General features: G+C 57.8%; 1 protein-coding gene across 1 annotated transcript in view; it reads left to right on the plus strand.

The window, feature by feature from the left end:
- CDHR2 (cadherin related family member 2) overlaps positions 1-15,971 on the plus strand; it is a 57,733-nt gene that overhangs the window by 40,920 nt on the left and 842 nt on the right. The window contains exons 16-31 of the mRNA XM_071211178.1: positions 133-376; positions 1,719-1,958; positions 3,805-3,874; positions 4,723-5,328; positions 6,124-6,195; positions 6,548-6,597; positions 7,998-8,149; positions 8,303-8,411; positions 8,502-8,590; positions 9,052-9,132; positions 9,220-9,297; positions 9,392-9,452; positions 9,528-9,652; positions 10,397-10,510; positions 10,603-10,683; positions 13,162-13,219. Coding sequence (XP_071067279.1) covers positions 133-376; positions 1,719-1,958; positions 3,805-3,874; positions 4,723-5,328; positions 6,124-6,195; positions 6,548-6,597; positions 7,998-8,149; positions 8,303-8,411; positions 8,502-8,590; positions 9,052-9,132; positions 9,220-9,297; positions 9,392-9,452; positions 9,528-9,652; positions 10,397-10,510; positions 10,603-10,683; positions 13,162-13,219 — 2,230 coding nt within the window. The remainder of the gene's footprint in view (positions 1-132; positions 377-1,718; positions 1,959-3,804; positions 3,875-4,722; positions 5,329-6,123; positions 6,196-6,547; positions 6,598-7,997; positions 8,150-8,302; positions 8,412-8,501; positions 8,591-9,051; positions 9,133-9,219; positions 9,298-9,391; positions 9,453-9,527; positions 9,653-10,396; positions 10,511-10,602; positions 10,684-13,161; positions 13,220-15,971) is intronic.

A 15,971-nucleotide genomic window follows, 5' to 3' on the forward strand; every position in this document is an offset into this window, starting at 1 on the left:
TAGGGTGCCGCCTGTAATTTTTCAGTGCAAACGCCTGGTAGATACTACAGGGGGGTTTTGTTGTTTCCCTGAGATCCCAGTGGTCCTGGGCGTCCTGGAACTTGACCTGCTGCCCCTGGCACCCCCACGCAGGGCCGACCTCTTTGAGGTGGATCCAAACACGGGGACGCTGAGGGTGAAGAACGGCCAGCTGCTGGACCGGGAGAGGCAGCCCGTGTTCCACCTCACACTGCAGGCCACCGACGGTGGCAACCTGTCGGACTCCACCACCCTGCAGATCGTCCTGCTGGACATCAACGACAACCCGCCCCTGGGCAGCGGCTCCTACAGCGTCTTCGTCCAGGAGGAGGAGGGCAACGTCTCCGTGACCATCCAGGTACGGGCCGGCCTGGGCACGGCAGGCAGGCCGAGGGGACCGGGCCAGCTCTGGAGTCCCCCCTGCCCTGGGTAGAGTCTGGTCTCTGCTGCGTGACCCAGAGAAAGTCACTTGTTCTCTCTGGACCTCCGTTTCCTCTTTGGAAAAGGAGAACAGGCAGAGTATTTATTCATGGGGTCACTGGGGGAATAACGAGATAATGGATAGAAAGAACAGGGCCTGGCACAGAGCAAGCCCTCAAAAATGTATGCCCCTTTTTTAGTCACACCCCTGCCCCATTCCAAAAAGAAGTTGAGGAGGCTTAATTAAAATTTAAGATTAAAATATGGGAAGAAATAAGGAAAAAAGGAAAATGAAGATGGCATTGTTAAAGGGCATAAAGGTAGTTAGAACCCAGGGCCATACAGATTCCTAGAGGTGGGCTGCAAATTCTGCCTGAGCTTCCTAATGGCCAAAGCAAGAAAGGAAACAAGATCAATGGCTGGGTTCAGAGTCTATTAGATAAAAACCCACTAGTGACTTACACTGGAGACACACTGGAGAGAAGCTTCTCCCTTGGGTCGTGAAAAGGTGAGGAGCTTCTCTCCTACACTGAAAAGGAGGTCTTGTAAGAAGTGGGAAATCGGGTCCTCCGAGTGACAATCACGCGGCCACAGAACCCTCCCTTCTTTCTAGGGTTGTGTGGTGTACAGAGCTGTTCCGTCCTGACCTCACTCAGGCCCCTTGTTCGGCCTGCGAAACAGCTACTCTAATTATAGATATCTGAAATGAAAACAAAACACAAAAACATTAAATAAGTCCAACAATTCTGATTTCCCCACGAGGACCCCTTCAGGGCCCCCAGCCCCCACTTGTCCACAGGGGAACTCTCTCGACCGCGGCTGCATTCCCGCCGCCTAGAATAGGCCCTGGCACGTGGTGGGTATGCAGTTAATATTTGTGGCGTGGAAGGATGACTTTGCCGGCTCCGCATCTGACCCTCTCAGATGGAAGCCTGAGGCGGAGATGGCTGGCGCCCGCTGGCTGCAGACCCGCTGCCGGAGGAGAGGCCGGCATCCAGCCGCAGCTGCGGGCTGCAGGGTCGAGGCTCGGGAGGCTGCAGGGGCGGGGCTCCAGGCCGCAGGGGCGGGGCTCGGAAGGCCGCAGGGGCGGGGCTCGGAAGGCCGCAGGGGCGGGGCTCCAGGCCGCAGGGGCGGGGCTCGGGAGGCTGCAGGGGCGGGGCTCCAGGCTGCAGGGGCGGGGCTCTGAAGGCCGCAGGGGCGGGACTCCAGGCTGCAGGGGCGGGGCTCGGGAGGCTGGGAGCCACCGGAAGGCTGATGCCTGACTCTCTGCACGTGCTCAGGCCCATGACAACGACGAGCCGGGCACCAACAACAGCCGCCTGCAGTTCAGCCTGCTCCCCGGCCGCTACAGCCAGAACTTCTCCCTGGACCCCGACACGGGCCTCCTCAGTAACCTGGGGCCCCTGGACCGAGAGGCCATTGACCCCGGGCTGGGGGGCCGCATCGTGCTGACCGCGCTCGTGTCTGACTGTGGCGTGCCTGTCCTCAGTACCGAGGTCAATGTCACCATCACCGTGGAGGTAAGGCCTGACCCCACCCGGGTGGGCGTGCAGATGTGCCCGCTGCCCTGCGGGCCCTGGGCTGGGGGCTCCTGAGTCGGCAGCTGTCCTCCCACCCCCCTCCCCCCAACTCAAGTCACACTCCTGCCCTCCATGATTTTGGTAGTAAGAAAGTTCTGGAAGCTGCCTAGGTTTGAATCTTGGCTCACTAGTCATTCAGCCTCCCTGGACCCTCAATTTTCTTCATTTTTAAAGGGATGAGAATAATAAAAATATTAAATGCTTTAATTAACAGAGGGTGCTTAGAAGAAGTGCCTGATACCTAGAAGGCACCTGATGAATGTTGGTTGTAGTTATCTCTCACAAAGTCCTACCTGAAACCCCTCCTATTTCCCCACCACCATTCAAAGGCAAAGAGAAGGGCAGGAAAATCGGTGTTCACTGTCCACCTGGCCCTGCAAAGTAGGTATGGCTATTACCACTGTATTGGTGGGGACACTGAGGCCCAGGGAGGTTGAGTAGCTTGTGCAGGGTCCCAGGATGGAGCTCGATTCCAGGTCGGTTCGGTTCTAAGGCTGCCACCAGCCCATGGGCATCTTCATCAGGAAAAATGTTGGAATGTATCTACACCTCTGCAATGTCCATGATGTGGATAGCTCCTTGTAAGGTTGTGCAGTGCACAGCCTGCACCACTGCACAGAGCAGCCCTGTGCCTCACTGGGTTGAGATGTGCCACTTTCCCACAAGAATGAGTGAGACCTCAGGGCAAAGAGAAACAGGTGAAATTAGGGTGTGTCTGCTGTCCTTGGTGGTGGTGGTGGTGGTGGTAGTGGTGGCGGAGGTGGGAGGAGGGGAGACCCACAAAGAAAGTAAAAAGCAGTCTTGCTTTTACTGAGTGAGCTGGGTCCTATGAGAAGCAACACTTCCCCCATTTTGCAGAAGAGGAAACTGAGGCCCAGAAAGGTCAGAGTCACATATGAGGCTGAAGTGGAGATGGATTTGACTCAGAGCTGTGTTCTTAACCACGCCCCTGAATTAGGGTGTCCTTGAGAATGCAGCCCATTCATGCGTGCTGAGCCAGTAACTCCATTTCAGGGGAATCACCATCAGAAGACACATCCAGTTAAGGCTGAGAAAGATGTTTTCAAAGATCTTCATTCTACCATTCTTTAGCAAAAAAACAAACCTAAAAGTGGATAGCTGTGACATCACCGGGCTGGGAACCTCCTGGGAGCTGACCTGAGAAGGGCTGGGACAGCCACGGGTCCTCCCCCAAATACACATCAGTGTTAAGGGAGAAAGTGGAAAACGGGGTGGTCGTCCTGCTGTGAGCGGTGCGTGCACGGTAGAGAGGGACGTCAAGAACAGAAGACGGTGGAGCCTGAGGGCAGGGCCAGGGTCTGGCTGAATGCGGGGGGGGGGGGGGGGGGGGGGGGGAGAGGGGCCGTGGGAAAGCTTGGGCCCCAGCCCCTTTGTGGAAACATAACGGTTACAGCATAATAAACGCAAGAGATGGGGAGTCCTGCTGGGCCAGGCAGAGACACAGCGTCCAGAAGGCAGGGTCTAAAGCAGGTCTGAGCTCTGCCCAGAGAAACAGGGAGGTGGTGGAACTCCCCAGCAACGTGGTCCTCACTGCAGAGGTCCGCGATGTGCCTGAGGCCCAGATGTGAGAGCTGGACAAGCTCCTCTCTCGAGGGCTCTTGTCCTGCTCTGTGAAATCGGAGCTCACCCTCCCTGGGCCGTTGTCTGGGCCTGAGTCTCAGGACAGAGGAGATATTGGCTTCTCAGATCTGCTCCCGAGAGGCTGCACCCTGGGGTTTCAGGGGCTCCTGGGGTCCCTGGGGCTCAGAACTGCCTCTGCCTGCAGGACATAAATGATAACCTGCCCATCTTCAGCCAGCCCAGCTATTCCTTCTCGGTGAACGAGAGCCATCCTGGTAAGTCTTCCCCGGGCCAGCTGGGCAGAGGGTCTGGGTTCTGTGTGGCATCCGACCCCTCTTGGGGTGGCCTGGAGTGCTTGAGGGAGGTGAACGCACTTCCGAGTCAGAGACTAGAATTTGTATCCCACCTCTGACACCAGAAACAGGAGTAACCATCTTAATCGCTAGTATATATCGATCCCTTAGTAAGCCCACAACTCTGCTGAGCAACTTGTAAGCACTTCCTTCCTCAATTTACTCCCATATGATCCATAACATAGGGGAGCCCTGTCCAAAATTTTTTAAAATTCACTATGCTAACATATATACAGCACCACATGGAATTTCCCTTTTGTTGTTTTTTTTTTTTTGGGGGGGGAGGGGTTGGAGTTTCCCATTTTGATCACTTTCAAATACACAGTTCAGTGGAGTTCGTTCCATTCACAATGTTGTGCTACCACCATCCATGACCAAAACTTTTCCATCACCCCAAACAGAAGCTCTGAACCCATTAAGCACTAACTCCTCATTCTCCACTCCTGCCCCAGCCCCTGGTAAAGCTTTATTCTACCTTCTGATTCTGTGATTGTGCCTATTCTAATTATTTCGTGTGAGTGAGGTCATACACTATCTGTCCTCTGTGTCTGGCTTATTTCATTCGACGTGATGTCTTCAAGGCTCGTCCATGCTGTAGCAAGCCTATCCCATTTTACAGGTGAGGAAACTGAGGCACGGAGTGGGCAGTTAAATAACCAGATTCCATAGCTAGCAAGTCTTGATATAACGTCACGCACAGGTGGGACATACCTGGGTAGGCCCCAGGGGCAGGCCCGGGGGTCCCTGCAAGCTCTGTCCGCGGTCCGCAGGCGCACTGCTGGGCGTGGTGGAAGCCCGGGACGCAGACCAGACGGAAGTCAACAACCGCATCAGCTTCGGCCTTTCGGGGGCGGGCGCCAACAACTTCGTGCTCCGGGGCTCGGTGCTGCAGCCCGGGCGGGCCTCGGCCCAGCTCTCGCTGCCCTCGGACGTGAGCCTGAACTACGACACGCAGCCTGACTTCTCCCTGACCCTGAGTGCCGAGAACGCAGACCCCCAGGGGGTGGAGGTCACGGCAGCTGTCCACGTGACCGTGAAGGACGTGAACAATCAGCCCCCCACCCTGGACCCAGCCTCGCTCCGGGGTCTCCGTGTGCCCGAGAACGGATCACAGCATGGCGTGGTGGCCAACGTGACGGCCCGGGACGTGGACACCAACGCCTCGCCGGAGGTGCAGCTTGTGGACGTCCTCTGTACCAAGGCCGGGGTCGCCGTGGGCAGCCTGTGCCACGGCTGGTTCTCCATGGAGCCCGACGGCTCCGTGTTCATCCATCAGAGCGAGGCCATCGACTACGAGGCCTGCAACCTGGTCACGCTGATAGTGAGGGCCCACGACCTCATGACGGAGGCCAACTTCACCGCCTACAGCAACAACGGTGAGGTGGCCCGGCCCGCAGGCCTCGCGGGCTGCGGCTTAGGGGCGGTGGGCGAGCACTCCGGGCCGGGACCCGGACGGTCTGGGCTCAAATCCTGGTCCCGGGCCTTGCCCGCTGTGCCATCGGCGAGTCACAATACCACCCCAAGCTCCAGCTCCCCCGTTTGTGAAGTGGGGTTGAGTGGTGGGTTGGCTATGATGCTTAAATGAGAACACACGTGGAAAGCGCTTCGTGCAGTGCCTGGCCCATAGCTGTTATTTTGCGGGGTGGCATATAGGAAAGTGCACACTTCAGAGTCAGACCTGAATACCTATCCTACTTCCGACACCAAATAATGATAGTGATGACAGTATTAACCGCTAGCATACAGTCAGTCCTTTTACAGTCCAGGACTCTGCTAGGCACCTTGTAAGCATTTTCTTATTTTACCCCCTACAGCCTCTGTGGGTGTACCCTGACCAGTTTTATAGATGAAGAAACTGAGGCACAGAGTGGGTGGTTAAATAACCAACTCACACAGCTAGCAAGTGTCAATATAATGTCGTGGTCAGGTGGAACTTATCTCAGTCCTGGCCCACCCCTCTTACTGGGTGACCTTGGACCAGCTGCTTACCCTCTCTGAGGTCTGGCGATGACCCTCCCTCCCTCACAGGCCAGAGAAGACCGAGTGGGCATCCTGGGTCAGGAGCAGGGAAGGGCAGAGCATGGGTGGTGTGTACGAGGGAGGCTGCAGGGAGTGTAAGGTCAGGCTGGCTTTGTCCAGAGCCCAGAGCCAGTCGACCTTGTCCCCCCTAGGAACCCTCGCCATCACCATCGAGGATGTGAACGACAATACGCCCTACTTTCTGCCTGAGAATAAGACTTTCGGTGAGCAGCAACCCCGCAGTCTTCCCCCACACGTACGCCGCGCCCCTCCAGAACGCCCTGAGTCGGGACCTCAAAAAGGGAGGGAGCTCTCCAAACCTTCCCCCGCCCCAGAGTTCCAACAGGAGGGGAGACCTGAGGTTTCACCCCACCTGTGCCCCAGCTCATATCTGGTCCTGGGCCGGGCCCTCCCTCGCTGGGTCTCGGTTTCCCCAGCCGCACAGTGGGAGTTGGATGGCCTGCTAACTTCTGGTGCAGGCGTGGTCATCATAGGGGTCTCAGGTGGTGGAGAGGTGGGGGGCAGGTTTGGGGGCCCTGCCCCAGCCTCACCGGCCGCCTCTGTTCACGTCTGCAGTCATCATCCCGGAACTTGTGTTGCCCAACCAGCAGGTGGCTTCTGTCCAGGTAAGCCCCTGACCCCTCCCCGGGGTGGCTGGCAGTCACGCGAGCCCCAGGAGACGCAGGGTGAAGAGCTCGGGGCTTTCAGCCAACCCTGCCCCCCACCCCCAAAACGGTTCCACCATAGAAAGGAAATGTGTTTGCTGCGACATGTGAAAAGAAAATCCCAGCTTGGAAATTAACACCTGCCTAATTGATAGGAGCAAACTTCATTAATTGTTCAGTTTAGTTTTCATGAAAATTGCATGACTATAGAAACCGCTGGCAGCTCACTGCACCAGAATCCTTGAGTATCACAGAGAAATCATCGCCAACTGTAAATTGAGAGGTTCTTTAGAGTTAGATAATTTCCAGAACAAGATTATAAAAATGCTTTCAAGTTTTTATAGGGCTGGGTGCGGGTGTGTTAGAGGGGGAGATGGCTATTGTGTGCCAGGGGTAAGTCCTACTTACTGGGTCCTGGCTTGGCTTCTTCCTGATCTGGGGAGCTGCCCCCTTCCCCCACCGGGACTCAGTTTCCCTCTTCCCTGGGAAGAAGCTGGCAAATCCAAAGTACCACCAGTTCCTGGCAGTTAAGATTAAGAGGCGAGTGGACCCCGGGTGCCACGCCCTCTGCTGTAGAAAGCACATGTGCAGGCGATGGGCCTGGCTCTCCACGCCCCACGTAGAGCTGAGAGCAGCAGGGAAGGCTTCCCCTGGGAGTCTCAGTGTAGCCTCTTATAAAAAACAGGGGCGGCAAGTCTCCCTCTCGAGGTTCTTTCAAGCCTTTGAACAATTCCCTGGTTTTCATCACGTCGCCTCCCCATGCCATGAGTTTGGCTTTGCACAATTTTCTTTAAAGCAATTCCTTAATTGAAACTTAAACACCGACTTTGTCCTTATCCTGAGCAATAACATCGGTGGACTGCGTTCTGGGAGCTGGTGATACTTTTCTCTTAATGGCACTAGAAGGACTGAAAATGTGTGTGTGTGTCCCAGCCGCATTTCATGGCCCACTGGGGGCATTTGCTCTCACTGTGGCTCACACTGTAATGAGGGGAACAAGTAAGGTACTTGTGCTCAGGAAAACTGATCATCCCTGTGCCAGGGTGTGTGTGTGTGTGTGTGTGTGTGTGTGTGTGTGTGTGCACGTGCGTGCGCGCGCTGGGGTGGGGGCCGGGCCGGATCTCACACGGGGTGGACTTCTGGGCAGTGATCTATTGAAGTGGGGTGCGGGGGGCAGGGACTTGTCCGAACCTGGATTTGCAGAGCAAGCACATGGGTTGTTGAAAGCATCTGCTTGATTGGGGCGGTGTGTGTGGGGGGCTGGTGGAGATTATGGGGCCCCCCAGGCCACCCAGCCTCTGATCCCTGCTGGGGGTTGAGGAGGCACCTGGCCTCCAGACGCTGTCCCTTCCTGCTCCCAGGCTAGAGACCAAGACTCGGGGGACAACGGCGCCATCCTTTTCTCCATCCTCCAAGCAAACTTCGTCCCTAAGGACGGGGTCTCGCGCCCTGTCCAGGGCTTCTTCCGGGTCTCCACCTCCGCGGAGGCCGGCGTATTCATCGGCAGCATCGAGTAACTACGGACGGGCCCCCGGACGGGGCGGGGAGGGGGCCGCTCAAGCAGGCCTCGGGGAAGTGAGCTCCCCATCCTGGGGGCGTACAAGTGGATTCCAGAGGACTCCAGCTTGGGGTGCAAGACTGAGCTGTGCCCTCCCACTTGCCACAGGCTGGTGACCAATCTTGATGCAACGCTCCAGGGCACCTACCAAGTGACAGTCCAGGCCCGGGACAGACCTTCCGTGGGGACTGCCCTGGAATCCCAAATCACCCTGAAAGTGAGTGCCAGGCTGCCTTCTGCCCCCGGCGCCCTGGGCCAGCGCCCTGGGCCTTTGCCTCTCATTTCCGCCCACACCCTCCTCCGGCAGCTCTTCACTGTAGATCAGAGTTACCGAGTGAGGCTGCAGTTCTCCGGGTTCAAGGAGGAGGTGGGCGCCAACCTGGAGGAGATCAAAGCGTACGTCTGGGGACCCCAGGAGAGGGCTGGCAGGGAGATCAGGGCCTGGGAGCCTAGTCTGAGAGGCTACCTGGATGGACTGTCTCTCAGTCCTGAATCTGACCCACACTTGACCTTGTTCCTGTCTTTGACCCTGTACCTGTGCTTGTATCCCCCTTGCATATGGCCCCTGAAGCCTGTGGCTGATTGGGCAAAGAGATGCCCGAGCAGGGCTGCCATGTACAGTTGCAAAAGCTGCGCACTGCACAAGGGTACTCAGCTGGCCCAGCCTCAGAGGACGGCGTATCCTTTCCTCACCTATACGGAGGGCCCTACCTGCTGAGCAGGTGGGGCTGGGGCTGTCCAGAGGAGGTCTTTTTTTCTACTTCACATCATTCCTAATTCTACTTACCGTCAAGCCTGGCCACAGGCCTGGGCCGAGGCCCCCACCCCCGGCCTCGGTGACACCCGTCCCTCTGCAGGGCTCTCACCCAGGCGACCAGGACGACCGTCTACATCGTGAACATTCAGAACATAGAGTCCACAGATCGGGGGGCTTCCAGGTGAGTGCCCGAGGCCCCCGGGGTGAGAGGCAGCGGCAGGCCAGACCTCCCGGGGGCCCCGGGCTGCTGACCCCTGCCCCCTTCCAGGGCCCGGGGCCTCTCCTACCTCGATGCCTACTTCGTCTTCCCGAACGGGTCGGCCCTGAACCTCAACGAGCTGAGCGTGTGAGTGGGGCCACCCTCGGGGCGGACGGGAAGGCGAGCGGGAGGCCTGGGGGCTGCCGGCGGCCCTCGGGGCTGAGCGCCGTTCTGTGGCCAGGATGATCCGGAACGAGCAGGACTCAATGACGCAGCTGCTGCGCCTGGGGCTGGTGGTGGTGGTGAGTGGAGGCCGCGGGGGGCGGCGGGGAGGCCCACCGCACAGCCCCCCTCACCTCACACCCCTTCTTCTCCAGGGCTCCGAGGAGCCCCAGGAGTCAGACCTGCCGAAGCTGCTGTTGAGCGTCATCATAGGGTTAGGCGTGGCGCTGCTGCTTGCCCTTGGAGTCATGGTCACAGCGCTCGTCTGTACCCGGAAAAGGTGCGGCCCCCTCCCCCGCCGGGCCGCTGACGCTCACCTCCTCCCAGACCCCCACCTTCTCCCATCACCCCCAAGACACCCGGGGAGCGGAAAGGGCTTGGGTTTAGGCAGCAGACATATCTGTATTCAGTCCCCCATCACCCACTGTAGAGATCTTGGGTGGGTCACCGCCCCTCCCTGAGCCTCAGTTTCCTCATCTACGAAAGGGGCAGGACACCAGATGCCTCGGAGCAGGTAGTGAGGGAGTGGATGTGGCTCGAGCAGTTGAGCACTTGCTTCCCACATGGGAGGTTCTGGGTTCGGTTCCCGGTGCCTCCTGAAAACAAAGACAAACAACAAGCAAAGGAACGAAAATAATCAACTCGGGGGAGCCGATGTGGCTCAGTGGCTGAGCACCAGCTTCCCGCTTAGGAGGTCCCTGGTTCAGTTCCCAGTAACTAAAAAAAAGGCAGTCAGTGACGTAACGTGCATCTCACACCCCGCAAGATGTCTGGAATGTGCCATGCATGTGATAACCGCTGCCTCTTTCCCCCTTTCCGATATGTGTGGAGGCAGCAGACACATCTGGGTTTGATTCCCAGCCTTGCTGCCGGCCTTCAGCAAATCACTGCCCTCCTCTGGCTCTCACGTGTGTCCCCTGTAAAGTGGAGCTCACCAGGGTTGTGGCAAAGCCACTCTCAGGGCCTGCTCTGGGCGCGTGGTGGGTGTGCGGGCAAAGTAGTGACCCCCTCAGGTTCCCCACAGCTACCACCGGAAGCTTCGGGCTATGAAAGCTGCAAAGGAGGCCCGGAAAACAACAGTGGGGGTGATGCCCACAGGCCCCGCCATTCCTGGGACCAACGTGTACAACACTGAGCGGTGAGCAGGGTTCAGAGGGCGGTAAGAGGCCCCCTGAGGGGCCGAGGGCCACGGCCACTTGATTGGAGGCCAATTCTGGGCCTTCTCTCCAGGGCCAACCCCATGCTGAACGTCCCCACCCAGGACATGGGCTTCGAGGCCCTCTCCTCCTCCAGCGACTTGGACTATGTCAGGTGAGCAGAGCCCTTGCACAGCCAGACTGGTCGGTGGTGGTGGTCGTGATGAAGTGGTGCTGCTGGGGGGGGGTGATGGTGACGGTGGCAGTGGTGGTCATCGTGGTGATGGTAGTGATGGTGATGGTGGCGACGATGGTGGCCACAGTGGTGACGGTGGCAGTGGTTGTGGTGGCAATGGTGGTAGTGGCAGTGGTCATGGTGGTGATGATGCTGGTGATTGTGCTGATGACAGTGGCAGTGGTTGTCATGGTGGTGGTGGTGATGGTGATGGTGATGGTGATTGTGGTGATGACAGTGGCAGTGGTTGTTGTGGTGGTGGTGATGAAGGTGATGGTGGCCACGGTGGTGATGGTGGTGGTGGTGGTGATGGCAGTGGCAGTGGTTGTCGTGGTGGTGGTGGTGGTGGTGGTGGTGGTGGTGATGGTGGTGGTGGTGATGGTGATGGTGATGGTGGTGGTGGTGGTGATGGCAGTGGCAGTGGTTGTCATGGTGATGGTGGTGGTGGTGGTGGTGGTGATGGTGGTGATGGTGGTGATGGCAGTGGCAGTGGTTGTCATGGTGATGATGGTGATGGTGATGGTGGTGATGGTGGTGATGGCAGTGGCAGTGGTTGTCGTGGTGGTGGTGATGAAGGTGATGGTGGCAGTGGTGGTGGTGGTGATGGTGATGGTGGTGATGGTGGTGATGAAGGTGATGGTGGTGATGGTGGTGATGGCAGTGGCAGTGGTTGTCGTGGTGGTGGTGGTGATGGTGGTGATGGTGGCGGTGGTGATGGTGGTGATGGTGATTGTGGTGATGGCAGTGGCAGTGGTTGTCATGGTGATGGTGATGGTGGTGATGGTGGTGATGGTGGTGATGGCAGTGGCAGTGGTTGTCATGGTGATGATGGTGATGGTGGTGGTGGTGGTGGTGGTGATGGCAGTGGCAGTGGTTGTCATGGTGATGGTGATGGTGGTGGTGGTGGTGGTTGTCATGGTGATGGTGATGGTGGTGATGGTGGTGATGGTGGTGATGGCAGTGGCAGTGGTTGTCGTGGTGGTGGTGGTGATTGTGGTGGTGATGATGGCCATGGTGGTAATGGTGGCAGTGGTGATGGTGGTGATGGTGGTGATTGTGGTGATAACAGTGGCAGTAGTTGTCATGGTGATGGTGGTGATGGTGGTGATGGCAGTGGCAGTGGTTGTCGTGGTGGTGGTGATGAAGGTGATGGTGGCAGTGGTGGTGGTGGTGATGGTGGTGATGGTGGTGATGGCAGTGGCAGTGGTTGTCATGGTGATGGTGGTGATGGTGGTGATGGTGGTGATGGCAGTGGCAGTGGTTGTCATGGTGATGGTGGTGGTGGTGGTGATGGTGGTGATGGTGGTGATGGCAGTGGCAGTGGTTGTCATGGTGATGATGGTGATGGTGATGGTGGTGGTGGTGGTGATGGCAGTGGCAGTGGTTGTCGTGGTGGTGGTGGTGATTGTGGTGATGGTGGCAGTGGTGATGGTGGTGATGGTGGTGATTGTGGTGATGGCAGTGGCAGTGGTTGTCATGGTGATGGTGATGGTGGTGATGGTGGTGATGGTGGTGATGGCAGTGGCAGTGGTTGTCATGGTGATGATGGTGATGGCAGTGGCAGTGGTTGTCGTGGTGGTGATGGTGATGGTGGTGGTGGTGATGGTGGTGATGGCAGTGGCAGTGGTTGTCATGGTGGTGGTGATGAAGGTGATGGTGGCCACGGTGGTGATGGTGGTGGTGGTGATGGTGGTGACTGTGGTGATGGCAGTGGCAGTGGTTGTCATGGTGATGAAGGTGATGGTGATGGTGGTGATGGTGGTGATGGTGGTGATGGCAGTGGCAGTGGTTGTCATGGTGATGATGGTGATGGTGGTGGTGGTGGTGATGGCAGTGGCAGTGGTTGTCGTGGTGGTGGTGGTGGTGGTGATGGTGGTGGTGGTGATGGTGGTGGTGGCAGTGGTGATGGTGGTGATGGTGGTGATTGTGGTGATGGCAGTGGCAGTGGTTGTCATGGTGATGGTGATGGTGGTGATGGTGGTGATGGTGGTGATGGCAGTGGCAGTGGTTGTCATGGTGATGATGGTGATGGCAGTGGCAGTGGTTGTCGTGGTGGTGATGGTGATGGTGGTGGTGGTGATGGTGGTGATGGCAGTGGCAGTGGTTGTCGTGGTGGTGATGGTGATGGTGGTGGTGGTGATGGTGGTGATGGCAGTGGCAGTGGTTGTCGTGGTGGTGGTGATGGTGATGGTGATGGTGGTGACTGTGGTGATGGCAGTGGCAGTGGTTGTCATGGTGATGAAGGTGATGGTGATGGTGGTGATGGTGGTGATGGTGGTGATGGCAGTGGCAGTGGTTGTCGTGGTGGTGATGAAGGTGATGGTGACAGGGTGGTGCTGGCGCTGAGAGATGGTGGCTCTTGGCCACAGGCAGGGGGGCCTGGGCCTGTCGGCTGCCTGAGCTCCATCTTTCCCACAGCCTCAATTCCCTCGATGACAACTATGTGGACGTGGACCAGAACAAACAGGAGAGCAAGGCAAGTGGGGATGAGCTGGTGCCTGGCCTCTGACTCGGGGCTCTTCTCTGAGGGGGTGGGGTAGGACAGAGCCCCAGCGACCTGCCGCAGGCGTGGGCGCGGCTGCAGCTTCGGCAGCCTCACCTCTCTGCACCAGGCACCCGGGAGACCCCTGCCTTGGGGTGGGGTTCAGCCCCTGCCCCTCGACTTCCTGCCTGTGTGACCCTGGGTGGACAACCTCTTGCCTCTGGTTCAGTTTTCTCATCTGAAAAATGGGTGTCAGAACACCAGTGGGTGCTGGGCTGTTGTGAGGATTAAATAAGAGGATGCATATAAATGACCAGGCCCAAAGCAAGTGCTCAAGAATCCAGTTCCATCCCTTACATCCTTTATATAAAAGCTGGGTGGAGGCGAGGAAGAGATCAGCAGATGAATAAAGATAGTCCAGCAGAAGAGATGAAAATAGGCTCAAATAAACCACAGTACACTCATCTGTTTAATGGGCTGGTTCACACCCTGGGCTGTTGATTAGAACTTTAAAAACCTAGGACCAAAAAAAAAAAAACCTGGGAGCACTTTAAACTCGCTGATGTTCTTGTCCACACAACGACATGAATGAACCTTAGAGATGTCATACAGAGTGAAATAAGCCAGGCACAAAGGACAAATATGGCCTGATCCCACTGATAGGAAATAACTAGAAGAAGCAAATGCATAGAGGCAGGAAGGAGAGGGCAGGGCACCAGGGATGGCGGGGGAGGTGGGAAACGGGGTGTAGTTCCTTACAGGGACAGAGTTTCTGCTTGGGGGGGATGTAAGAGTTTCAGCCGTGAGTGGGGGTGATGGCAGCACAAGCCTGGGAATGGAGTTACCGCCACTGAATTGTATCCTGGAAAGACAGAGCGATGGGAACTGGTGTATAGGTTACCACAATGAACACGAATAATAATAATAGTAATAAAAGAATAGCAGAGCGGGTGTAACTCAGTGGTCGAACGCCTGCTTCACGCTGGGCTCAATCCCCCATACCTCCTTAAAAAAAAAGAAAGAAACACCCATCTACACCGATTCCCGGGTCCCACCCGGAGATTCTGATTCCAGTGGCCTGGGGCGGGGCCCCTGCAGGAGCATGGAAAGCCCCCTGGGGACTTCCGATGTGCCCTCGGGATTGAGAAGGCGGGTGGCTTAAGGGGGTTTCCAAAGGGGAGCCACATCAGAACCACTGGAGGGCTGGCTGAAGCCCAGTCCATGGCGTAGGGCTGGTGCTCACCCAGGGGCAGGCCAGGGCCGTCACCAACTGCCGCCTCCTCAGGGGACTTGGAGCTCTGGGCCCCTGGGGTCCTCAGGGCAGGTAAAAGCCACAGCTGGGTCAATGACAGGGACACTTCCGCCTGCCCGTGCCTGGTGGGGCTCCTCTGCCTGCAGGAGGAGGTAGGCAGGATGGGAGACCACCACTCCCTCCCACGCTGAAAGCCCTTGGAGTCGATGCCCTAAGGCACGCGAGGGGCATCGCCTGCAGTTCTGCACCCACCTGCACCGCCACCCACCCCGCATCCACACGGCGCTGCCAACTCTGGGCCCTGCCCTCTGCCGGGCACTGGGGACACGGGGGACTGACGCAGTCCCCGCCCTCTGGGGGCTCCCAGCCTGGCCCTCACGCTTCAGCCTTTATTTTCTCACGAGGGTATCTTATTTGGAAAGATTTGGTCACCCACTGCCTCTCTTGGGCTCTAGAATACCTGAATGTCACACAGGGTACCCCGGGACAGAGGTAGACCTGTTATATGGTGCAGGAAACCAGACACAAACAGACAGGCCCCAAAGGATGGGTGGGGTGGTGGGTGGCACTCCAGGCTGCAGGCCAGTCTGGGATGGGTCCAGGGTGGAGCTGAAAGCCTCCAAGAAGATGAGTAATCTGTTTCAAGATGGCTTGATGCAAAATCCTAACGAACGTGTCTGGGGGAAACTGAGGCACAAAGGAACCGTCTTCCCTGCTGGAGCTCTTGCCTTGAAGAAGGCAAGCAGGGCCCCCCTCCCCAGATGGAGGAATCCAGGGCTGGCCTGGGGCAAGATGGGCAGGAGTGGGGTGGAGGGCCCCAGCAGGGGGGCCGGATCCGTGGGGCGGGGTGGGGTGGAGTGGGGACGTCACATGGCCGAGAAGCTGCCTGAGGCTCCAGCCCCAATCCTTGTGGGATTTCTGGGCAGTTCTCCCCCCTCCCCTCCCTTGGCTGGGTGGGGAACAAGGGTGGCACTTTTTACAGTGAATCCCTTGGCACTGCTCGCTCATCCTAAAGCTCCATAAATACGTGTGTGGAATGTGTGAGCCATCCCACCCAACCTTTTCAAGTGGCCAGAAGGGAAACTGAGGCTAAGAGGGGTGCCCACTTGCTAGGTTCAGAGAGCTTGCCAGGCAGGGGCACACCAGAGCTCCTGTGTGTCAGGCCAGGTGGTCTGGTCTGGGGCCCCCTTGCCAACAGCTCCCTTCTCAGGGTCTGAGGTGAGGCCCTGGGGAGCACAGGGAGCACGCGCAGCCCCTCCTGGGCCCCCTCGGGTGTTCCGCTGCTTACCAGGGAACAGAAGAGCCCTCAGTGTGCCTGGGGGCTGGGCGCTAGATCCGTGGGTGTCTCCCCAGCAGAGTGGCCGAGTCGGTGTCTGGTCGTTTCCACAGGAGGGCGTGTGCCCGAGGCGGCAGGTGTGAGCGGCTGTGCGTGCAAGTGTGCAGCATGGCCCACCACCCCCAGGGAGGGGGAGGAGGGAGGGCTGGTGAGATGAG

This window comes from Dasypus novemcinctus, chromosome 2, assembly GCF_030445035.2.
Source record: "Dasypus novemcinctus isolate mDasNov1 chromosome 2, mDasNov1.1.hap2, whole genome shotgun sequence".
Lineage (NCBI taxonomy): Eukaryota > Metazoa > Chordata > Mammalia > Cingulata > Dasypodidae > Dasypus > Dasypus novemcinctus.